Below are 21,826 nucleotides of genomic sequence, written 5' to 3'. Positions count from 1 at the left end.
CCACCTTGGCATCATCGTCAAATGCTCCCTCGAACCCATGAGAGTCAATAAGTTTTACCAACACGACCTCCCCAATTTTCAGAAGAACTGAAAAACTCACCCCCGAAGCTGGATTAGCATTTTCCCGTGAGAAACACGCGTAATTATTTACATTTTCTCCGTCTTGTCCTCCTTCTGGCAAAAATTGCCGCACTTTTTGTCAAGGAAAATTCCAGTGGTAATTGAGGGTTCTTGGGGAGTAAACATACTGCCTCTAAGAGACCTCAAGATGAAATGGGAAAGTGCTAAAGATTAGCGATATATTAAGGAAAATGCTTCTCATTAAATTGCCAATGAGGAAGTGCTTTAACTACAATGAAAAAAGTTCTAGTAAGAATGTTTCAAATTTTAGCTAATTTAAAAGAATTAGAAATTTCTCATTCCTAAAATCAACTAGAGTATTTGTTAAAAGCGTTTTTCCTAACTCGAAAAAATACTTCTCCGAATTTTAAGTTATACTTTGTAACTAATTTCGGTTGACGCGTTCGCACCTATCGCATTGCCACATCATACGCAAACTAGACAAATTTGGATAATTTATTTTTGGGCAATTCATATCCGAATTGTTGCCAATAAAAGATTTTTAGTTACTTAGGTCCTTAAATAGACTGGATATAATAACGCGATAGAGGCAGGAATAAATTTTGAAGTTGTTGTCTCGTTTCCCGGAAAACTGATTTGTTTTTTGAAAAGTTTTTGCTCGAAGTTTAAAAACAGAAATATTGACATCCCGTTGATAAATTTTCTTTCAAATTTTAACTTCGTTTAGATTTTTTTGTAAAATAAATGGTGTTTGAAAGAATTTAATAAAAGGCATTTAAATTCAGTGACCGTTAAGACATATGTTTCATACCGATTGTTAAATATTTTATTTTGTTCAAAATTTCAGAAGTGCATCGATACTCAATATATTTTCAGAAAAAAATCACATAATTGCGATTGTTGAGATGGTTGAGATTATACTTAATGCATAATTTTTGAAGGAAAATTTGAAATTAAAGATCGTAAATAAAACAAAGAAATATAGTAATTAGAAATTGTTTTCTTATTTTATTTTCTGAAAGGTATTGGGCCGTTACAAATGTCGACTACATGCACTCAAGAACGGCCAAGAGGGTCTTCACGATGATCTTCCTTGTTTGGTTTGCAGCCGTTATTGTATCTCTGGCGCCCCAATTTGGATGGAAAGACCCAGAATACTTGCAACGGATAGAACAGCAAAAGTGCATGGTTTCGCAGGATGTGGCCTATCAGGTAAAAAAAAAACTCTTAAACAGAATAACTCCATGAATCATATACAAACTTAATTTACAAAGTTCCAGTCCAAACGAAAATCCCACTAAAGTTGACTCAATAAGAAATGCAATTGAATAAAAGTTTACCCGAGTTGACTTGTTAAATTAATAGAGGAGTTTTCAAACGAATCTCGGGTATAGAGTGTTTCAGATAAAAAAAAAACTGGTCTTTCTCGCAAGGAAACTTTCAAAGAGCAAAGCAGATGATTTCCTGGCGCAAATATGATATATAGTATTTCCTTGAGATAATCACTGAAACTACGAGAATTCTTACCCTGGACTGACAGCAATTTCCACAGTCCGATGATATAATTTTTTTTAATTAAAATATAATGCTATAATTTTAGTTTCAGCAAGTTTCCATTTCACTCTCTTGCAGGTTTTTGCAACATGCTGCACCTTTTATGTTCCTCTGTTAGTTATTTTAGTGCTGTATTGGAAAATATATCAGACGGCCCGGAAGCGAATTCACCGTCGAAGGCCTAGACCACCAATCGCGGGGAACAATAATCAAGTGAGTGGCATACCTTTAGTTTGTGGATTTGAAGTTTCTGTCCACACAGTAGTCGTATTACCAAATCCAGTCACATAGCCTTTGTGTCCTGCCAAAATACTCGTTAAAATCTCTACACATGAAGCTGTGCTTTGATGAAGGTGATAAAGGGGCGACAAAGCGTTCCATACTTTTCAGAATGTTCGAAGTTGAGACTTGCTATATCACAAAAACGCTTCCGTTTACCATTTCGCGGTTCACCACTGTTTTTAATTTGAACTAATTTGTAAATCACATGAAAGATGACAGAAAATAACTTATTAGTAATTCTAATAATTTTCGAACAAAAATTAGTTATCGGTTTATAACAGGGTTGTAACACTTTCATAATTAATTATAGTTGGATCATACTTGTCAAAAATTCTAACCTGTTGAACCTCTTGAATATCGAGGACCTTTATGACTTTGAAAAATCGTTAATAAGGGGTTACGTGCAGGGGGATGAAATTAGCTCTGAAAAATTCGACCAGTTTTAGTGTAAATTTTTCCCTGTTTTCGTACACATTTCACTAGATATCTCCGAAACTACGTCGTTTGCCAATTTGAGGTTTTCGGTTGCCCATTCCATATTAAATTGGCTTTTATTTTGTATTAGGTGAGATTCTTAACAATCTCACCTACTATAATCCTAACAAAATTTCATGTCGTCCGATCGACCTCAAATTTGGCCAAAATGTGTTTCAGCACTTCCTGATCACGAATATATATGTGGCTAATTTACGTTCCCGGCCGGCCGGCCGGCCGGCATAAACCAATTGCAAAGCTAAATTTTATTATGATAAGGCTCAATTCCATTTAAAATTTCCATATTGAAGTATTTTAAAAATTATTTTACAAATCAGTACCCAATTGTAGGCAAAAATACATAATTGTGTGTGCATAATCCCGTCAAGTGTATAATACCGTGGTACATAATCCCAGGACGGGACCTCCTATATAAGTTATCCCTTGTCTCCCTTGTCCAGAACCCAGAATAACTTTTAAATGAGACATAGCGAACAATCTACGTCTTAACAAAAACGTTCAAACAGCTTTGACGGTGACGGTGTAAGGATTTTACCGTCAGTATGATTCTGCCATAAAAACAATTCTTCATTTCACGAACAACTTTAAGTTGATTTTTACTTAAACGTAAGCTTATACACGGGAATAAAGTGCAATTCAACATTTTTTTATTACCCAAACTCTAAAAGGGAACTACATTCATATATACACACAATTATCTCTTAATTTGGCAGTATATATATTAGCAAGGGCGTACCCAGGATTTCGGTTAGGGGGGGGCTAAATCTCAAAATTTGTTGGCGAGGGGGGGGGGGGTACATAATTTTTATTTTGAAAAAAAAAAAAACGTAAAAAAATAAAATGGGATAATAAAGCAGGTCCCCTACTTTTCAGCATAGATTAGCCTATGCTTAATTTGTAAGTATTGGTAAGGAACAATCGTAAGAGTTCCTCGGACCAGTACACTCTCTCCCATATTATTGGCTAAAAATAAAATAATTTTTAGAAATTATTCGCTACTTTTTAGCAAATTACTACAGTAAGTAAGACATTCCTTTTAGTTCATATTTAATCTATAGAACCAACTATCCGAGAAACGTTTGATTAAGTCCCTTCCGATCCGCAGAACACGATGCATTTTTACAATTACACCTATCTTTATTCATTTCTGATAATAAATGCGCAAATTTAGATATAGTAAAACGAATCACTAATATACATTGTCATATACAAAAACATCAAAATGTTTTGGAGCTTATATATTTTTCTTAAATTTAATATGGAGGTCTTAACATTTCGTTTCGTGATACCCTTCAAGGCAAAAAGGACTATCATATAGAATTAATGATATGCTTCTGAAAATATCCACCTTTGACATTTTTATTTAACGAAAATTGACTTAAGGGGTTACGACTTCGAGGGTCAAGAAGACTAAAAACAGATTTTTTTTCCAAATTTCTGTTCTATCATAATAAAAAAAAATTAATTCAAGCTCTTAGGCATAAAAATAGCAAGATTTAAATTATATTTTCTGCATTTTAATTTAAAAATTTTCAAAATTCAGCCATTGTGCTATATTTTCTGATATCAAAAACGTAAATATTTCCTGTTAGGTAATGAATTAAACTAGTCCTTGAACGAAGGATTTTATGTTTACTTGATCATAACTTATTCTCTAATCTAAGACGAAACGTGGTGTAAAATCTGTAAAATACTTCAAAAATGCTATTCTTGTAGAATAGTCTTCAAAAAATTCAAATATCATTTTTTTCAAAAATCCTTCGTTCAAGGACGTGACCCCAATAGGGAGAAGCGGTTAAAAATGATAATGCTGATGATCATCAAGTACTGGTTTAACTCATTAGTTAACAGGAAATATTTGGCTTTTGGATTTCAGATGAACTTATTTCAAGAAATATTGTCCATCGAAAACTTTTTTTTTTTTCAAAAAGGTCTCCGAATTCCAAGTCAGATCTCTACAACTGAATTTTTAAAAGAAAATTTCAGAACATATACTTTAAATGTTGTACTTTTATATTCCTAAGAGCTCGAATTAACCCTTTAACGACGAGACAGTTTTCGCTGACCGAAAATCAGCAATAAAGTTGAAACTGATAAACAAAACTTGTGATACGTCTTATATCTGGCCTTCGAAAAGCCAATAGAATCTGATTTGGCGTATTTTTTGTCTCTATGAACAATAGGGACAAAAATAGCTCGAAAATTTAAGTAATTTTTCTGACGATACCAATGACAGATAATTTTCACTCTAAAGAAAAATATTATGTTTGAGTATTGTAGTATCTTGTTCTAAAACGGTTTTGCTTAAAAAAAATTGGAAGTATAAAAAATAATTAAAATCAATTTTCATTATAAGAATTTAAAAATTCGTGTCATTTTTTAGCTTAAAAATTTACTATTATTGCAAATAGTTGGAGACTTGCAAAAAATATCCTAGATTCCTTCAAACTTCTACTTTGCAATTACGTATAAACATAAGTAAAAAATAACTTTAGGTAGTCACGAAAAATTATACTCTTTATGGGACACCGGTGTTCCTATCGTCCTTAAAGGGTTAAATAAACTTTTTATTCCGATGTAAAAATATTAGAGAAAATTATGCTGTTTTTAGTATATTTTGACCCACGTCTCCCCTTCTTAAAGGGTCACATGGATCACGCAGCCTAAAAACAGCATGTTTCCTTTCTTTTTTGTCAACGTGATATAATTAATTCAATATAAGCTCTTAAGTGTAGAGCTTAAATTTCCCGCCTTATAGCAATAAATGCTCTGCTGAGGCAACCCTAAATATTCGAGACGCAATGTCTCCTTTCTAGGCCAGCGCCTCTGGTGATGGTGGAGACGACTGTATTAGTTTAGTCGATCGTACGATCTCAGTGAGTACGGACGTGAGTTCGTCTCGAGTCGTACAAGTGATAGGACATAGTGCGGAGAGCTCGCGACAGTCTGGAGCCCACACCAGTCGATTGCATAAGCAGGTCACCTCCTAAGTATATTAGATTTAAGAGTAGATATTGCTTGCCCCTTATATAAGTATGTAAAATTTGCATGCATTTTTTTAAATTTTCATTAATAACTTTAAAAGTTTAGCTCTTGTAACTTGGTACCTAATTTTTGGAAATGTCTTTTTGAAATTAAATTTACTTTTCGGTAGTCGCGATTACTCAGTGTAGATTAATCTAACGTAAAAAAAATTATTTCCTATTAGAAGATGAGTTAAACTAACTTGAACCATGGATTTTTTGTAGCTTTGATAACGATTTATTTTTTAAGACAAAACGAGGTGCAAAATACACCGAGAATCGTATTTTTGTATTAAACTATCAAAAAAAGACCTAATTTTGTTTTTTTTAAATCCTCAAGTTTAAGAACGGGTTTAACTCATCTGCTAACAGGGAATAATTGGTTTTTCTGAGATCAGATGAATGTACTCTAGTAATCGTTAGGTATTGACGAAAAATAAGTTTGTTCAATAAACGTTTCCGACAATCAGGTCCTAACGGCCGAATTTTTATTTTTTTTTTTTAAATAAACATGTCAAAAATATAGTTTATATGTTATGCTTTTATATGCTTAGGAGCTTGAATTAAATAAAATTTTTATTATGTTCAGAAGAAACTAGCTTACTTTTCAATAACAGTATATGGTAAATTGTTGGTGCTAAAAGCGATCTTTAGAGAACTCAATGACGACTTTTATAAAACAAATTCTAACCCTATGCTTTTACTTTCTCTGTGGCTTTTTAAATTTTCGTTATAAATCCTTAAATATCCTTTAATTCTGTAAAAAAACATTACGTGACAACTTCCTCCTTTTCGAAAAATATAATATATTACTGAAATTACGTTATAAAAAGAAAGTAAAAATAATTACTAAATATTTGCCCATTTTTACACTTCTTTTAAATTTTTGAATGTAGTGCAGTGGGGGCAACAGCCTTGCTCTGCCCCCCCCTCCCCGATTGGGCTTTTAATTGTTTTTTTAACTCATTTTTGTATTGACAAACGAGCAGTAAAACACTAAATTTGAAAAATGACTAAATTTACAACTTTTAAAAGAAGTAGAATTTTCATTAAAGTTTCGATCTTTATGGATCGAAAAATTAAGCCCACTTTTGGAAAGATTTGTTTTTTTTTTACTGAACAAAATTATTAATTTTTGCTGACCAAATATATATTTTTTTACTTTTCATTTGTTTTTGTCTTCTTTGAAGCTTCTAGGGGGGGGCAGCTGCCCCCCCTGCCCCTAGCTGGGTACGCCCATGTATATTAGGGCGTTTCAACTAGGAAAAAAAAATTTTGGCACTATTCTCACGGTGCTGTATTTGATGATACAAGAAAGTTTTTCTTCTACGACCATATGATCAGACGCTGTTTAGAGGTGGCTGAACGACCCTCTCTGTAGTGTAAAATCCGGTAAAATCAGAAATTTGTTCTACAGAGAGGATCGTTCAGCCACCTCTAAACAGCGTCTGATCATATGGTCGTAGAAGAAAAACTTTCTTGTATCATCAAATACAGCACCGTGAGAATAGTGCCAAAAAAATTTTTTCCTAGTTGAAACGCCCTAATATATATTTATGTCATTTCAGTAAGTATGTCATTTCGATTTTAGTTGTGACTATTTATAAATATAACTCATTAGTAGTTAATTATACAAATCACAACAATAAAAATAACTATATAGAGAATTTTGAGAATTTATACAAATGCTTTATTTATTAAATGCTTTTATTTATTAAATGTGTTTTCTGTAAAAAGTCCATAGGTTTTTTTTTAATTAAGAGAATAATTTTTAAAAAAAACCATATTCTAAATAAAATTTAAATTATTTTAGGACCGATTTATGAATTGTCTTAAACTTTGCACAAAATAGCGAATAAATAATACAATTGAATTTATAATAAAAACCCTTCATCTATTTTTATTTCTAGTTATTAAAAAAATTAGTCCCGATCTAGCTTATATGAGATTCAAAAATTTACTAATCTTTGAAATGAATTCAAACTTTTCCAAATCCGTTTGGACATCTTTACAACATTCTAATCCTATGATACAGAAACCCCGATCGAAAAAAGGGATAGCTGTTAGGAATATTTCAGCTTGAATTATCCCTAAAAAATATTTAATAAATAAATAAATAAACCACCGATGCAGATTTTGAAAAAAAAGAAAAATGATTTTATTTAATTTTATTGAAAATCTCTCAAAATTTATCAACTTACACAATACATATTTCACAAGAGAAATCTTTTTGGATATATGAAATCCTTGAGGATGATTTATGTATAGTATTATTCTTCCGTTCTCTTGAAGATTCCTTCATGCAAAAATTATCATATTTATTGTGTTGGACAAGAGAACTCTCAATCACCTTTTCCCAGAGGTTTGATGGAGTGTTTTGAATTGAAATTTTAATCATATTTCAATAGTGCCTTTCACTCAACGGGGTTTTCATCTTCGTCTAAACCTAAGCATCAAAACAATCTACAGGTCAGCTTATGATGGTTGAAAATCTCGCAATACATTACAATTTCATTAAGGAGTTTACGTTGAAGACGTTATTTGTAAATGTGAGACTTATTAACGTGATTTATAAACGACAATATTAAGGTAAAATACAATTTTCAAAAACATTAAACATTTGAAAATTATCTTATTTTACATTAAAGTATAATTCTATTAAGTGTTGAAAGTAAATCTTAAAAAATAAAGTAAATTAAATCATATTTAAAATTAAATCATCTTTATAACACACACTACAGCGGATGATTTAGTGGAGTTTTGAAAATTTTCGAGGTTTAGATTTTAACATAAGTTAATAGGTGATTTTATGAATTTTTTTTTTTTTATGAATTTTTGAGAAGTTTGTCTAACGTTTCAGCAATTTTAGATTTTCTATACCATTATTTATTGTGTTAGTGACATTTTCAAGATTTTTCCCAAAATTTTCAAGTTTTTCAAAATACTCTACAAATTATATAAAACATAACTTTACTAAAAAATGGGGCGCAAATCAGAAAATGTGTTTATTAAAATATACTTTAATACATAGATATCTAAACGTAATAAAGTTTCATCTTTATAAAGTTTCAACCACATAGAAATTTAAAAAATTAATATTAGGTGAGATTCTTAAAAATCTCACCTATTTACTAAATTTTCGCATTTCAAGCTTCTCCAACATTATGTTAGTATAGTAAAAAAAATTACTTCAAATATTAATACGAAAAACTAAAAACAAATGTTTGAGTGCTATTATATCAAAAGACCCAAATCCTCAATGTACCATTAAAATAACCACAGTGCACTTTATTTGAACGGCATCTCGAGAATATCTGGGTAACTCACTGAAAAAAAATCTTTTCCACACAATTATTAATGTTTCAGAACTTTTTGCCACTTGTTATAATTTGAATTAAACTGAATAGAAAATGTCAACTCGTTAAAATATAGCACACGAAATAATTCTTTATTTATAGTTCTATGAAATCATGATTTTAACTAAAAATAAATCTAAAAGGAATCAAGTCAGTACCAGAATGCACTATAAAAAAGAAATTAAAAATGTAAAGAATGTCAGCTAAGTGATTAATAGTAGCACATGATGGCATATAAACTTCAAAACTTTAAGCTTCTTCAGCTTGGATTAGGCAAGTTAATTCTAATCAGATCAATATTAATTGTCAAGCTTAGAGTTTCATCCTTAGTATCATTTTAATCTACGAAATAGGGGAAAAATAATATTTTTGGAATAATATAATATAAAATTGATTTATTATTTTAGATACAAATTTATAAATTAATTGAAATTATAAGTTGTCTTATAAGAGATATTTTCTTTTTATAAACGTTATAAAGATATTCTAATAATAAAACCATTACTCTGGTCACTTTAAGAATCTTTTTCTCTAACCTTGTGTAATAAATTTATGGTAGATTTCTGGAAAACCTCATGGCAATAAAATATTACTGCTCGAACTCCACGGAGAGAGTAGTATAATCCCTCGATTTTTTCACCCCCCGGAGGCCACTTTTCTCAACAAATCTTCACGTTTCAGACTATTTATGAGAAATGTCGTCACGCTGTTTGTCCGTCCGTCCTTCTGTCCGTCTAGCTGTCGTCAACTCTAGAGGCCAAACGGTAAGAGATAGAGACTTGGGACCTTCGGGGGACCCCCCCCATAAGTCGACCCAAAGATCGTTAGCATACCCCTCATTTTCCACCCACCCCTCCCCTACCCCTCCAAAACCATGTTTTTTTATTGATCGAAAACTCGTCGTGCGATTTTTTTCATTTTTGGATATGTTTTAGAGATTACCCAGGCGAACATTTCGTCCTTAGACGAAAATAGCGCTGAATTATTTCTAATAACGGTTTTTCAAGGTCAAAGATTAAAAAGACACTAGAGAGCGCATTTATTAAACAAATGGGGTCATGTTTGGGCTCGTTGAAAAGGTCTTGGAATTTCCTATAAAACTGAACCAGTTCATAAACCGATAAAAAAATTTTATCTGAAAATCAATCCTCTTTCAAAACTATTTTGGGGGATCTTTTGAGAGATTTATGAATCGATACAAACCGGTTGAGAACCGGCAAACGGTAAATGATGCGAAAGTACTTTTGCGGTATAGCATCTAAGTCACGAGTTCGATGAATTTCGCAAAGCCTGGGACGCTTTGCCACCCCTTTTTTACAAGATATTTAAACTTCTTTAACTATAAAAAGTCGATATTATGTTTGTATTACTTTTTTTATTAAGTTATGAAAACCAGCTATAAGGTTGACTAGCAAGCTAGGATACTATTTTATTCAAGCACATATGGGCTGTGATTAAGTTTCTGTTCGATCAGAACATAAATGAGCAATACTATCTGGTGAGATTGTTAAGAATCTCACGTATTCTAGTTTTTATTGGTTTTTGGTTGGGGCTTATACCATCCAATTCCTGATGCAATTTGTCAGCAAGGAAAATTGTGCATCAAATCCACACTAAAGCCTTCAGGTTATCCCTAAAAAAAGTTGATTTAAGAAGTTTAAATAAAGTTTGGCGGTATCATTAAAAGTTTACCATATTTTGCAAATTCCATCACCAACAGATGCAAATTGAAAAAAAAAATCATCCTACATCATATGAATTTCTGTGAGAAAACTTCCATATTCCTTTATCTCTAGCGCATGGTGTTACTCCTGTACTCTGAAAGATCCACAAAGACCAACGAAATGATGGAAAATGTGATTAGATGCATCTCTGGGGAAACTGTTTGCATAATGGGATAATAAAATGGACCCTAGGGAAGATGTACCAAAGAGGGACAATAATTGTTGTACAGTTTCTATATGAATTTGCAACTTAGCTATTATTTAGAGAAACTTCCTATCTGTTTATCGTTTAATTTTGAATCGACCTCTCTCGACATTGTTAGTTCTTACGACAACTAAACCCCATTAATCCCATAGACAATAATTCATTGGTACACAAAATTTAATTCAATTTAAAACTACTCTAAACAAATAGAGCAATATTGCTTTCCGATTTCGAGTGTTTCTTGTTGTTCTTACCTCGGACATTATGAATTTTGATTGCAATAAACTTTCTTATACTCGAACATATGTTTATATGTTCCATATGTTCCAAAAAAAAATAGTGATAAAAGATATAGAACTACATAGAACTAATTAAAATTATTACTCTGAAGAAAATTGGATGTCAATTGTTCTGATTGACGATTTTCTGTGTACTACAAACACAATTGGTATTGACAAAAAGTTCGCAAATTCCCACTGATTATTTATTATTCATTTTGTTCGTCTTTTTGTGAAACCGTTTCAGAAAAACTGGTTAACCGCTTTATTTTAAGGACAGTTTTAAAACCGCAGTTCAAATCTTTCTCAACTTAAAAGAAATTTTAAAACTTCTAAGATTTGTTTTACAATTTATTTGATAGTTATTTATCAATTTATTTAATTTACAAAATGTCAAATTTATATCCTTTGACGTATTAAATATATTTTCTAATAATTGAAATATTTTCCTTTGTCTTAACCCATTCAGTCAATGTACTAGAAATATTTGAGATAGAATGTTCATATTCTGGGATTAGTTTCGTACAGATTAATAGATGAATTTTTTGAAAAGAAATTTTTTTTATCCATTATGCTGACGCGGGGAGCCGCCCACAAACACGCGTCTTAACGGTCACTGAATTTAAATTCTGCACATTAATTCATTACAAACTCTACTGATTTAAATAGAGTAACTATCCAAGAAAACACATTGGCAACCTGAATTCAAATCAGGAAAGACTATGAAGGTTAATTTAAAAAAAATCGACGGGATGTCGAATTTTCCGTCCGCCATTTTGAGCAAAATTTTTTCATGACTTCACGCGAAGCAAGAAAAGAATAACAAAATGTATTCCAATCTCTATCGAGCTATTTTTTTCCAAGTAATTGAAGGACTAAAGTAACCAAACATCCATTCCCGACAGAAATTCGAATATCAATTGCCCTGGAATAAATCGTCTAAAATCACTAAATTTGCGTATGATGTATAATACCATGATAAGGAATGGTTTAATAGAATAGATTAGATTGTTCTATTCTTTTCGAATGTATCTACTCTATTATGTTTTCGAGATTTTTAAATGCAAGCTCAATCTGAGCCAATGTACTTAGGATCCAGAACAAGAAAATATGCAAGCCTTCTTAATAAAAACAGTCTAAGTTGATATAATAAAACAACGTGGGCTTTTAGATCATTAGCCAATATTTGTACTGCTCGAGCTCCTCATAGAGAGCAGTCCTGATCCCGTAATTTCGACTCCTTACCCCTATTTTTTATCATTTTTTTTTATTTGGATTATATGAATAAAAAAAACATTATCATATTTTGGTAGAATTTTGTAATGCCCAACGCACAATAACTTTTGTTTTGTAAACATGTTTCTGATATTTCAATGAGAGTGAATGACACAGAAATGTAGTTATCTCGTTTTCTCTCATAGGAAATTTTAAAAACATGTTTACAAACAAAAGTTATTGTGCGTTGGGCATAAATCTAAAGTTTCGAATTCTTTTGGCATCATTCTGTTTGTCGGTTAGAGATAAATACTTGGGATCATCAGGGGCCCCCCCATAAATTGACCCTGGGACCATGAACATGTCCGTCGTCTTCCCCCAACCCACTTCGAACCCCCTCCAAAACCATGTTTTTTGGGATTACTTGAAAGTGCGTCTAGCGATATTTTTTTTATTTTTTTGATAAGATGACCCAGGCGGACATTTTGTGCATACACGAAGATACCGTGGAAACATTCTTAATAATAATTTTCCAAGGTCAAATGTTAAAAAGGCTCTATATAGCGTATTTCTTAACCGAATTGTATCATATTTGGGAGCGTTGAAAAGGTCTTGGAATTTCTGACAAGTCTGAACTTATTCCAATTGGTTAGGAACCGGTTCCAGTCGATTCCTTGGAACCGATTAGATTGAATCGATTGCAACGAATAAATAATTTTTATCTTAAAATAAATTTTATTACTGCTAAGGGTATTTTGGCTATATACTGTATTTTATGAAACGGTCTAAATTGGTTGTGAATTGCTAAACGATAAATGTTGCAAAAGTACTTTTAAAGTAATAACATAACTAAGTTGCGAGTTTGAGCATTTCGCAAAGTGTGAGAATTTTGTCACCCCTTTTTGGTTATATATACTTTTAGATAATTTAAGACAAAATTTAAATTGGTTAAAAGTCCCAACATAAAAAAAACAATAGCAAGGAAAGCTTAAAGAAGTCCTTGTAAGTTTGACTACTACGTAAATTTTCTTCACCATTGTGCCGTGCATTCACCCAGTTGGACAAGGTTAAGAACGTTAAGTAAGATGGAAGAGATTGTGAAAAGAAAATCTCACCCCAAAGGCACTTTGCAATATAGACATTCTCCGTATCTGGGCGATTTGAAACGAAAAGAGCAACAAAATAATCAAAACAATGTAAAAGTTCAAAAAAGTAACATAACGAGAAAACATATTTTCTTGTTACAAATTCCACAATGATATGATGATATGAGGCAATTACCTTAATAGGGATCCCCACGAAATTAAATAACACCAATCGAGCCATTTTGTTCAATTTCCCGCACAAGATAGCAATATCGAGAGCCACTAAATTGTTTTATGAGATCCAATAAACCGTCCTTTTACGCTTCAAGGCACATTCTCTTTAAAATGTATCTCTCGCAGCATCGTCGAATTTGATGAAAGAGTTGTCTTCGTTTATTAAATTTGCCATCTCAGCAAATTGTATGATACCAACCATTGATGCTTTTCTTCGCAGGCTATTGAGGCAAAGACAAAGTCGCGGATGCCTTTTCGCCTCGCAAGATTCACAACACAGGGACGGTCCACTCTTGGACTGGTGGAGGGTAATTCCACCAACACGGTCAATACCGTGGAGGACACTGAGTACAGCAGCAATGAGAAGAAAGGCATCGAAGTTACATCGTTCAACAATTCAGATGATGTTAGTGAATTTATAATTATGCTGTAGATTTTTTTTACTAAAATAATATATGTTTTATTCAGTGTCCTGGGGCATCTTCAGCCAATCAAATCACCACAGTGTCCCACTTTATCGTCAACCAGGGAGAGAATGGACAAAGTCATCAGGTGAAAGTGACCTCAGCCCCTGCGGAAACACCCAGTGCCCCAGCTCCCACAACAGCCACCATAACACCTTCCTCAGTGGCCAGTCAAATATCCACCCCAACCCTGCAACCACATCAGGCACCCAGTCAAGTATCGACGCCTATTCAGCACTCTGCTTCAGCTTCTACCGTCAATCCGCATGCCCAGGTATCCAAGAGGAAGGAAACTTTGGAGGCGAAACGTGAGAGAAAGGCTGCCAAAACGCTAGCCATAATCACAGGAGCGTTTGTAGTGTGTTGGCTACCATTCTTCCTCATGGCACTCCTCATGCCACTCTGCGAATCTTGCCATATCAACGACTCGGTGGCAGCACTCTTTCTCTGGCTTGGATACTTCAACTCAACCCTCAATCCAGTAATATATACCATCTTCAGCCCTGAGTTCCGGCAGGCCTTCAAGCGCATTTTATTCGGAGCCCACAGGAACTCTTACTATCGACCCGGTAAGTTCTAACCAGGTGTCCTCCAGAACTGAGATAGAGGCGGTATATATGCCTATTTGTGGTGTCTAACATTCATTGAAGGGATTTCCCTAATTACGAAGCGGAAAAAAAGTTGTTTTCATTTTTTTTTTAAACAAATAAATGACCAAGCTTCTTGAAATTTTGGGTATGTTTCCATAAATTTAATGCGCTAATTTCTTTTTCTTTTTTTTTGAAAAAAAAGTGTAGTTCTTTTCTTCAGGAACTTTTATTGTTTTAGGATTCAAAAAGTTGCATTTTTGTTTGGAAAATTTTGACTTTTACATTGTTTAAAAAATGGTTTTATAACAAATATTTTAGTCCTACGAAAAGAGATTTTAATTCTGAAAAGTACAAGCACTCGTTTTATTCAATCAATAATTTATTTTGATGTTTTTCCCGCCAATTCGACAAAATTAAAAAAATGAGAAATGGATAAAAGACGATTCAGTTTTCAATATTCGTCCAAGGGCTCGCAAATCTTATCCACGCTCCTTTGCTTTCGACTCTGTAACTTCGAAAATACATTGAATTAGCTTCTAACATTTTCTTGGAAATTTATCTATCGATTTAGAGAAGCAATAAGAAATATCAATTTCTTTTGGTCTTCTAATTAGGGAAACCGCCTTAAGTCGCAAATCGTGAAGTGTCAATGCCAATGAGAGCAGCAAATTTTATAAAGAATTTTAAATTTCCTTATCATAAATTTGATCTGAATTAACAAACATTTAAATTAAGAAATTCTGAAAACGACTACTGGCAGATCGTTTATTCCATATTGTTCTGTATAATAAAATGAAAGAAATGGAATTTCTCGAATTCCTAAGATGTTTCTGCTGACTAAAATATTTTTAGAACTAATTCAATCTCATCCAAAATTCATCTTATTAAATTCTCAATTTAATTATTCTCAATTTAATTATTCACAATACTCCTAAAACATTCCATTTCTTCAGAAATTTACATTTCAATTGGCTTTAAGTAAAAATTCCATTTATAAGCAACTAATTTATTTTATGTATAACCTCCAAGTGCGACATATCATTCTACATATTGTTTAGCGAAATAAATATTTTGTAGTCTGCATTCAAGGCTTCAAAACAAAACTTTATTGAAATTGAAGTTTTAACAAACATAATACCAAATGAATTATAAGTTGACGTAGAATTAATAAGAATCCCACGGCATAATTTTGATTATAGAATCATATCATTATTTTTATGGCACTAATTTTTTTGTATTGATTTTATATAAAAATTTAGTTTAATAATAGGCAAACGTTCTAATTTTCCAAAACATAAATTTTACGTTTTCAATTTCTCTGCAACAAATCGCAATTGAAATTGCTTTTGGTTATTAAAAAAAACGACTTTCAAACAGAAGGTTATTTGTGATCGGAGAATTGGGAAAAGAAATGAATTAGTGCAATATAGAAGATTTCTTGTTTCGTTTAGATAACAGCCAGTTATATGCGCTGTGCAAGTTCTAATATTTTATTCTTATCATTGATCTTTAAGCTCTATTTCTTGTCTCACTTAAATTCTCGCCATATTTTATTTGTTATGTCCCCTTCAAAGCTCCTTTTTCCTGTTTGAACTTGCAGTGCCTTGAATGACACGATGGGAAGCCTTCATAGTCACCCTTGCACTTCCTGGTCTAGCAGGAAATTGAACATTTCGGGAACTCATTTGATATTGAAGAGTAATTCTGAGATAATCGCAGATTTAGTAAACTTACAATTCAGTAAACCGTCTTTGATTCAGCTCGTATTCAAAGAATAGATGTTTCAGGCATTCCCAATTACAGATAGTATAATCTTAAAAGATTACTACTCGAATAATACACGGTAATGATCCGAAATAGGTATATTTATTCTTTTACGTGTATCATTCTTTCCTCATAGCATATCCGAAAATAAATTAGAACTAAAGTGCCGTTATCGCAATAAACCGAAAATCACGGTTTTGAAAGGGTTGCAGGGGGTGAGGGGAGGAAGAAAAAAACGTCTGGAGATAATGTTTTTTTACTGGGAGTTACCGAAGACCGGAAGTTAATATTTTTTACCACTTACCTCCAGAGCGGGGACAAGTTGGAAAAAAGTCGATTATATAACTGCTCTCTCTTTGAGTTCGAACAGCAAAAAAGTTAATTCTATCTTTCTTTTTTCTCAGTGAAGGCATTCCACAAATAACACATTCACAGCATTTCAATTTACATTTACTACATATAATCACATTTACCTTCAAAAAAAAATCTGAATAAAACTATGACTAAGTATATTAAAGCAATTTTAAATGAATAAAAACTTTATTATCGCAATAAATATGATTTTTATGATACCCACCTTGATAAAGGTTTAAGAAAATTTCACGGAAATTACACAGACTCTTTAGAAAAATAGTTTGCTTGTCCATTCCGTAGTATTCCTTCCAAGGACACAACCTTCAAAGTAAGATACTATCAGCTGTTAAATATCTAGGATTTGGAAATTGTATCTGAAATATGTTTTTTTTTTATCAACAATAATATTAAAATATAACATTTTATAGCGCAATTAAAAAATATCTTAGCTCTTTTACACTTATGTTTATTCCCTGTCTTAGAAAGCATATTATCGTTTGTTAAAACCTTAATATTTTGTGGGATTTATTTTTTTTAAATACTTTAGTCATGAAGAATCCATTAAACAGTCTACTGAAATATAACTAAAATTTTTATCTAGCTGTCTCACAAAACTGTTTTTTTAATGAATCACATATTCCATAAGCTAAGGCAAGCTTATCAGTATCATTCATCTCCCAAGACTGCAGAATTTTTCCTCTTACTTTTCACACTCTGCAAGACGAAAAGATTCTTTCCGGCTTTCCGTAAAGAAGAAAATCTTTCCCAAAAAGGAGATGAAAAAAAAAGAACTACTTGTATCCTCATTAATCATAATGATTTAGTGAATTTTCACCACACTAAATCCACAATCCATCCCAGTCAGTCTTCATTTCAAATCTGCATCTGGACTTAATAAATTGCTCTCATCGTCCCATTGCCAACTATTTCTGTTTTGTTGGGTGAAATAAAACGGAACAAAAAACGTGATAAAAGACACCACAAAGGAGGCACAAGACAGAAGAGTAATAATTTTTATATATAAAATGTGTAAAAATAAGGAAAATTGATGAAGATATTGCGAGGGTGTGAATTTTTGTGTTCTACCATTGTACAGTGTAGTTCAAATTAAGTGTTTCACAAAATTTAAATGTTTAAAATTGAAAAAAGAAATAGTTTTTTTTTGCAATTAAAAAGTTTATATTATACATTGGACTTAGAGTTTCCATGCTTTTCTATTGTTTGGTTTCCATGATTTGCGAAAATGCGCCAGTAATATAGGCAAATTATTTTTCGCTGTTTTTTTATACTTAAGGGACAACAACTCTGATTATATTGAAGTTACTTAATTCTTTATAAGGAGAAACTTAAAGACCTTTAAATGGTCTACAATTTTACATAACTATTGAACTTCTAAAATACAACACCAGAGGCGCTGTAGTCTCAAGTAGATCAGAAAACATGGAAAAATTGCATTTTTAAGCAACTTTAAACAAAAATATCTTATATACCGAATTTTATTAGATACATTTCACGTATATAACTGTGTCACATATTTTCAAGGCATGGAAAATATGTGACTGCCCCAAAAGAAAGACAGTGAAAATAAAATGTGTGAATTTCATGTAACCAAGTCTTTCACTTTCTTTACAAAAATGCATTTTCTTGAGTTCTTTTAAAAACTACTTTACAGCCTTTCAAAAGAATTTTCATGCTGGTCAGTTAGACAATTTGTCTGTATTATTATTATTATTATTATTATTATTTTGAAAAACTTTGCTTATGGCCCTTAAATCGTTTTAGTAAAATTGATATGCATAATTATTAGTAGATTCTCAGTGTAGACAAAACTTAAAAGAACCTTAAACTTTAAATCTATTAAATTCGTAAGACACTTAATTTGAAAAACAATGTATATTTAAAAAAAATCTTCGTTAAACCATTCGATGCATTTTGGCACAAGAGGAATTTACTAAATGAGAAGACAGATAAACTTAAAAGAAAACTATTAAGGATCACTTGTAAAGAAAACTCCTAATAAAAAAAACATGTTAAGGAAAATTTATAAAAAAAAATGTAAATATAGTAAACATGTTAAAGTGAACTACTAATGAGATACTAAAAGAAAATATTATCTGATAAATGAAAAGAAAAATTTATATTATGAAATAATCAACAATAGGATTACACGATAGTTAGTCAATAATGATTTATAAAATAAATGAAATGAAAGTTTATGATAGAGAAAGAACACTATTATCTAAGTTACTAAGGAAAATACTTACATATAGTTAAGCAAAAAAATATTGTGTGACTTGCATATTAGTGGGTAAAGGAAACAACATCTAGTAAGATAAAAGAAAATTAGATACCTTTAAGGGACATTGAAAATCAAATTAAGGTATAACAAGTTGTTTTTTTTTTGGAAGAAAAGAAAATCTAAAATAGAATTAAATCAAATTTTAAGTGTAAAGTCAACGTTAAATAGGACACTCTTATATGTAGATCGTAAGACGTATTCAAATGGGGTATAATGTTAGAAATAAAAAAAAATAACATAAAACATGAAAAATTTACCAAAATCCAAAAATAGGAAATTTTATATAAGTGTTTCACTCTGTAAATAATGAAACAATTTATATATGAGCAAGAAATATTCATTCTGTTGTTGAGAAAATGTGGATTAGAAGAAAAAATGTGAAAGAAAAAGCAAGAATCAGCAAACAACACCACTGTTAAAGAAATACGTATTGAGGTTAAAGCTTTATAAATTAAAAAAAAGGAAAAATTTTGTAAGAAAATTTAAAAGAAAAAACAGAAAAGAATCCAAGGGGTGTAGCACAAAACTTTGTCGAGAAAGTGCATCATTTGTCGACAAAGTTGTAGTTGTTACAACTTTTGCCATGAACATCATTTTATGGTTTGATAAATTATTTCAAATCTTTGACACAATTTTCCTATGGGGAATTTTCTGGCAAGATTTGTCATTAAAATTGCACTTTAATGACATTTTTTCCCATGTATCATAATTTACAATAAATCTCTTTGCTCACATTGCCCTTATACCGAAACAAAAGAAAGAAAACAGACCAAAAACTAAAAACACATCCTAAATCAACAGAAATATTTAGGAAAAAAAATTTAAATAGAAAAAAAAACTAGTTGTTTGAAAGAAAATTGTTATAGTAGGAAAGACTTTCTAACTCAAGTAAAAGCAATAAAAACCCTTCATTTTTGTCCTCAAATCAAATGGTTGTTCAAAATGAAGAGTTTTTGTCAGGTATTGTCAAGAAAATGGAATTGAATGTGCCAAAACTCGCTAAAAGATACCAATAAATCAATTGCTAAATCAAGAATCCTACCAATAAAACCATAAATTGAAGTAATAAGATCAAATTATTGAATCAAACGTATCGATTGTGAGATAGTACATAACATTCAGATGGAGATCAAGAAACACTTGTAAATAAAAAAAGAAAGATTTCAATAAAGTCGTGTACATATAAATAAAATTATGACTTTTTATTTGCTTCACTAGGAATACGGGAATATGTGTTAGGGGGAGGTGGGGCTACTATGAGCTATTGGGCTACATTGGTACTCGATTTTTTCGAATATTTTTAAAAAGAACTGGACCTTAACGTAATGTTATTTAGATAGGCAAAACTATCATGGAACTAAACAAAATAATTGTTGCGAAGTTGCATTTTTTAGAACGTTGTAAGTTTTAGCTGTTTGAAACCTTATTTTAAAATTTATTACTCCCTCCGTTCCGAAATAAGTCGTACGTTTGGGAAAAATTCTTGTTCCGAAATAAGTCATACGTTTGGGAAAAAATGGGATTAAGGGAAAGTTTGTTGATAAATGTTTTGTGTATCAACAATTATCTCTTGTAAAGAACTATTGTTAATGTTCAGCACTAAAATTGGGGTACAGTCTTTATGGTAAGTTGAGGAACGAATGTCTTAAAAATGTCTTAGTTTTTACGTTTTATTTTCAATCTAAAATAAGTGCAGAATGGTGAGAGATACAGACTTGGGACCTTCGGGGGACCCCCCCATAAGTTGACCCTGGGACCATTAATATGTCCTTTATTTTGCCCCCACTCCTTCCCTTCCCCTCCAAAATCATGTTATTTGGGATTGCTCGAAAACACGTCGTGCGATTTTTTTCTTCAATTCTGGATATGTTTTAGAGAAATATATAAATGGTCCCAGGGTCAACTTATGGGGGATCCGCTGAAGGTCCCAAGTCCCTATCTCTCACCATTTTGCATTCAGATATTCGAACACATAAAAAAGGATGTTCTTTTTATTGCTCATTCTACAAAATTTGAGATATAAAAAATGCCATATCGGTAATAACTGTTGAGTTCTACTTGTGCATACTAAAAATTTAGAACAAATTCTAGCCTGTAATGTTAATCACAGTCCATTTTTTAGTAATTAACTATCTACCGGAGCTCTTTGAAAAAAACGCGAAAAATGGACAACTTTAATATATCGATTCCTCAACTTACCATCGTGATAGGATCCCCATATTATCCCTGAACATGGAGGATAGTTCATACACAAGATATTTGCAAATAACAAAAACATTCTCTGAAACCATTCCTTAATCCCTAATTTTTCGCCAAACGTACGACTTATTTCGGAACGGAGGGAGTATTTTTTAGCTAGAATTTTACAATTACAAGGCGTTGAACTCACTGACTTCCATATTAAATCTTGATTTTGCAGCACTTACCGGTTACCTGTTCCCGAAGACAGAGAAAACGTCTCTTTAGTTTATTTACAGGGAAGAGGCTCACCGAAGACTGAAAATTATGATATCTCTTACCGTTTAAGAAGCTCCACAGCGATCAAGATGAAAAATGTTAATTATGTACTGCTCTCTCTTTGATTTCTATTAAAAATAATTCCTAAAAAGATTATGTTCTAAGTTAATTTTCATGAATCTCACTCAGAAATCAGATTTGCGATGAAAGAATCATATCTCACAAAAGCTCACTCAAAATTATCGCTAGCTTGTGAATTTCATAAGGTTTACGCTGTATTGCATAGTATATATATACAATTCGGAAAAAGCGTTAATTTACTTTTTAATTAAATGCAATATTTTTTTTATTTTACAAAAATTATAA

The 21,826-nt window shown here is 31.7% G+C and overlaps 1 protein-coding gene across 1 annotated transcript in view; it reads left to right on the top strand.

Annotated features, from left to right (window-relative positions):
• LOC129801873 (5-hydroxytryptamine receptor-like) overlaps positions 1-20,162 on the top strand; it is a 57,895-nt gene extending 37,733 nt beyond the window's left edge. Inside the window, exons 5-8 of the mRNA XM_055847270.1 lie at positions 1,104-1,293; positions 1,714-1,848; positions 13,753-13,938; positions 14,001-20,162. Of these exons, the coding sequence (XP_055703245.1) occupies positions 1,104-1,293; positions 1,714-1,848; positions 13,753-13,938; positions 14,001-14,576 (1,087 nt within the window). The 3' untranslated portion in view covers positions 14,577-20,162. The remainder of the gene's footprint in view (positions 1-1,103; positions 1,294-1,713; positions 1,849-13,752; positions 13,939-14,000) is intronic.
• The last annotated feature ends 1,664 nt before the right edge of the window (positions 20,163-21,826 follow it).

This window comes from Phlebotomus papatasi, chromosome 2, assembly GCF_024763615.1.
Source record: "Phlebotomus papatasi isolate M1 chromosome 2, Ppap_2.1, whole genome shotgun sequence".
Lineage (NCBI taxonomy): Eukaryota > Metazoa > Arthropoda > Insecta > Diptera > Psychodidae > Phlebotomus > Phlebotomus papatasi.
This window is presented reverse-complemented; position numbering and strand designations above follow the sequence as displayed.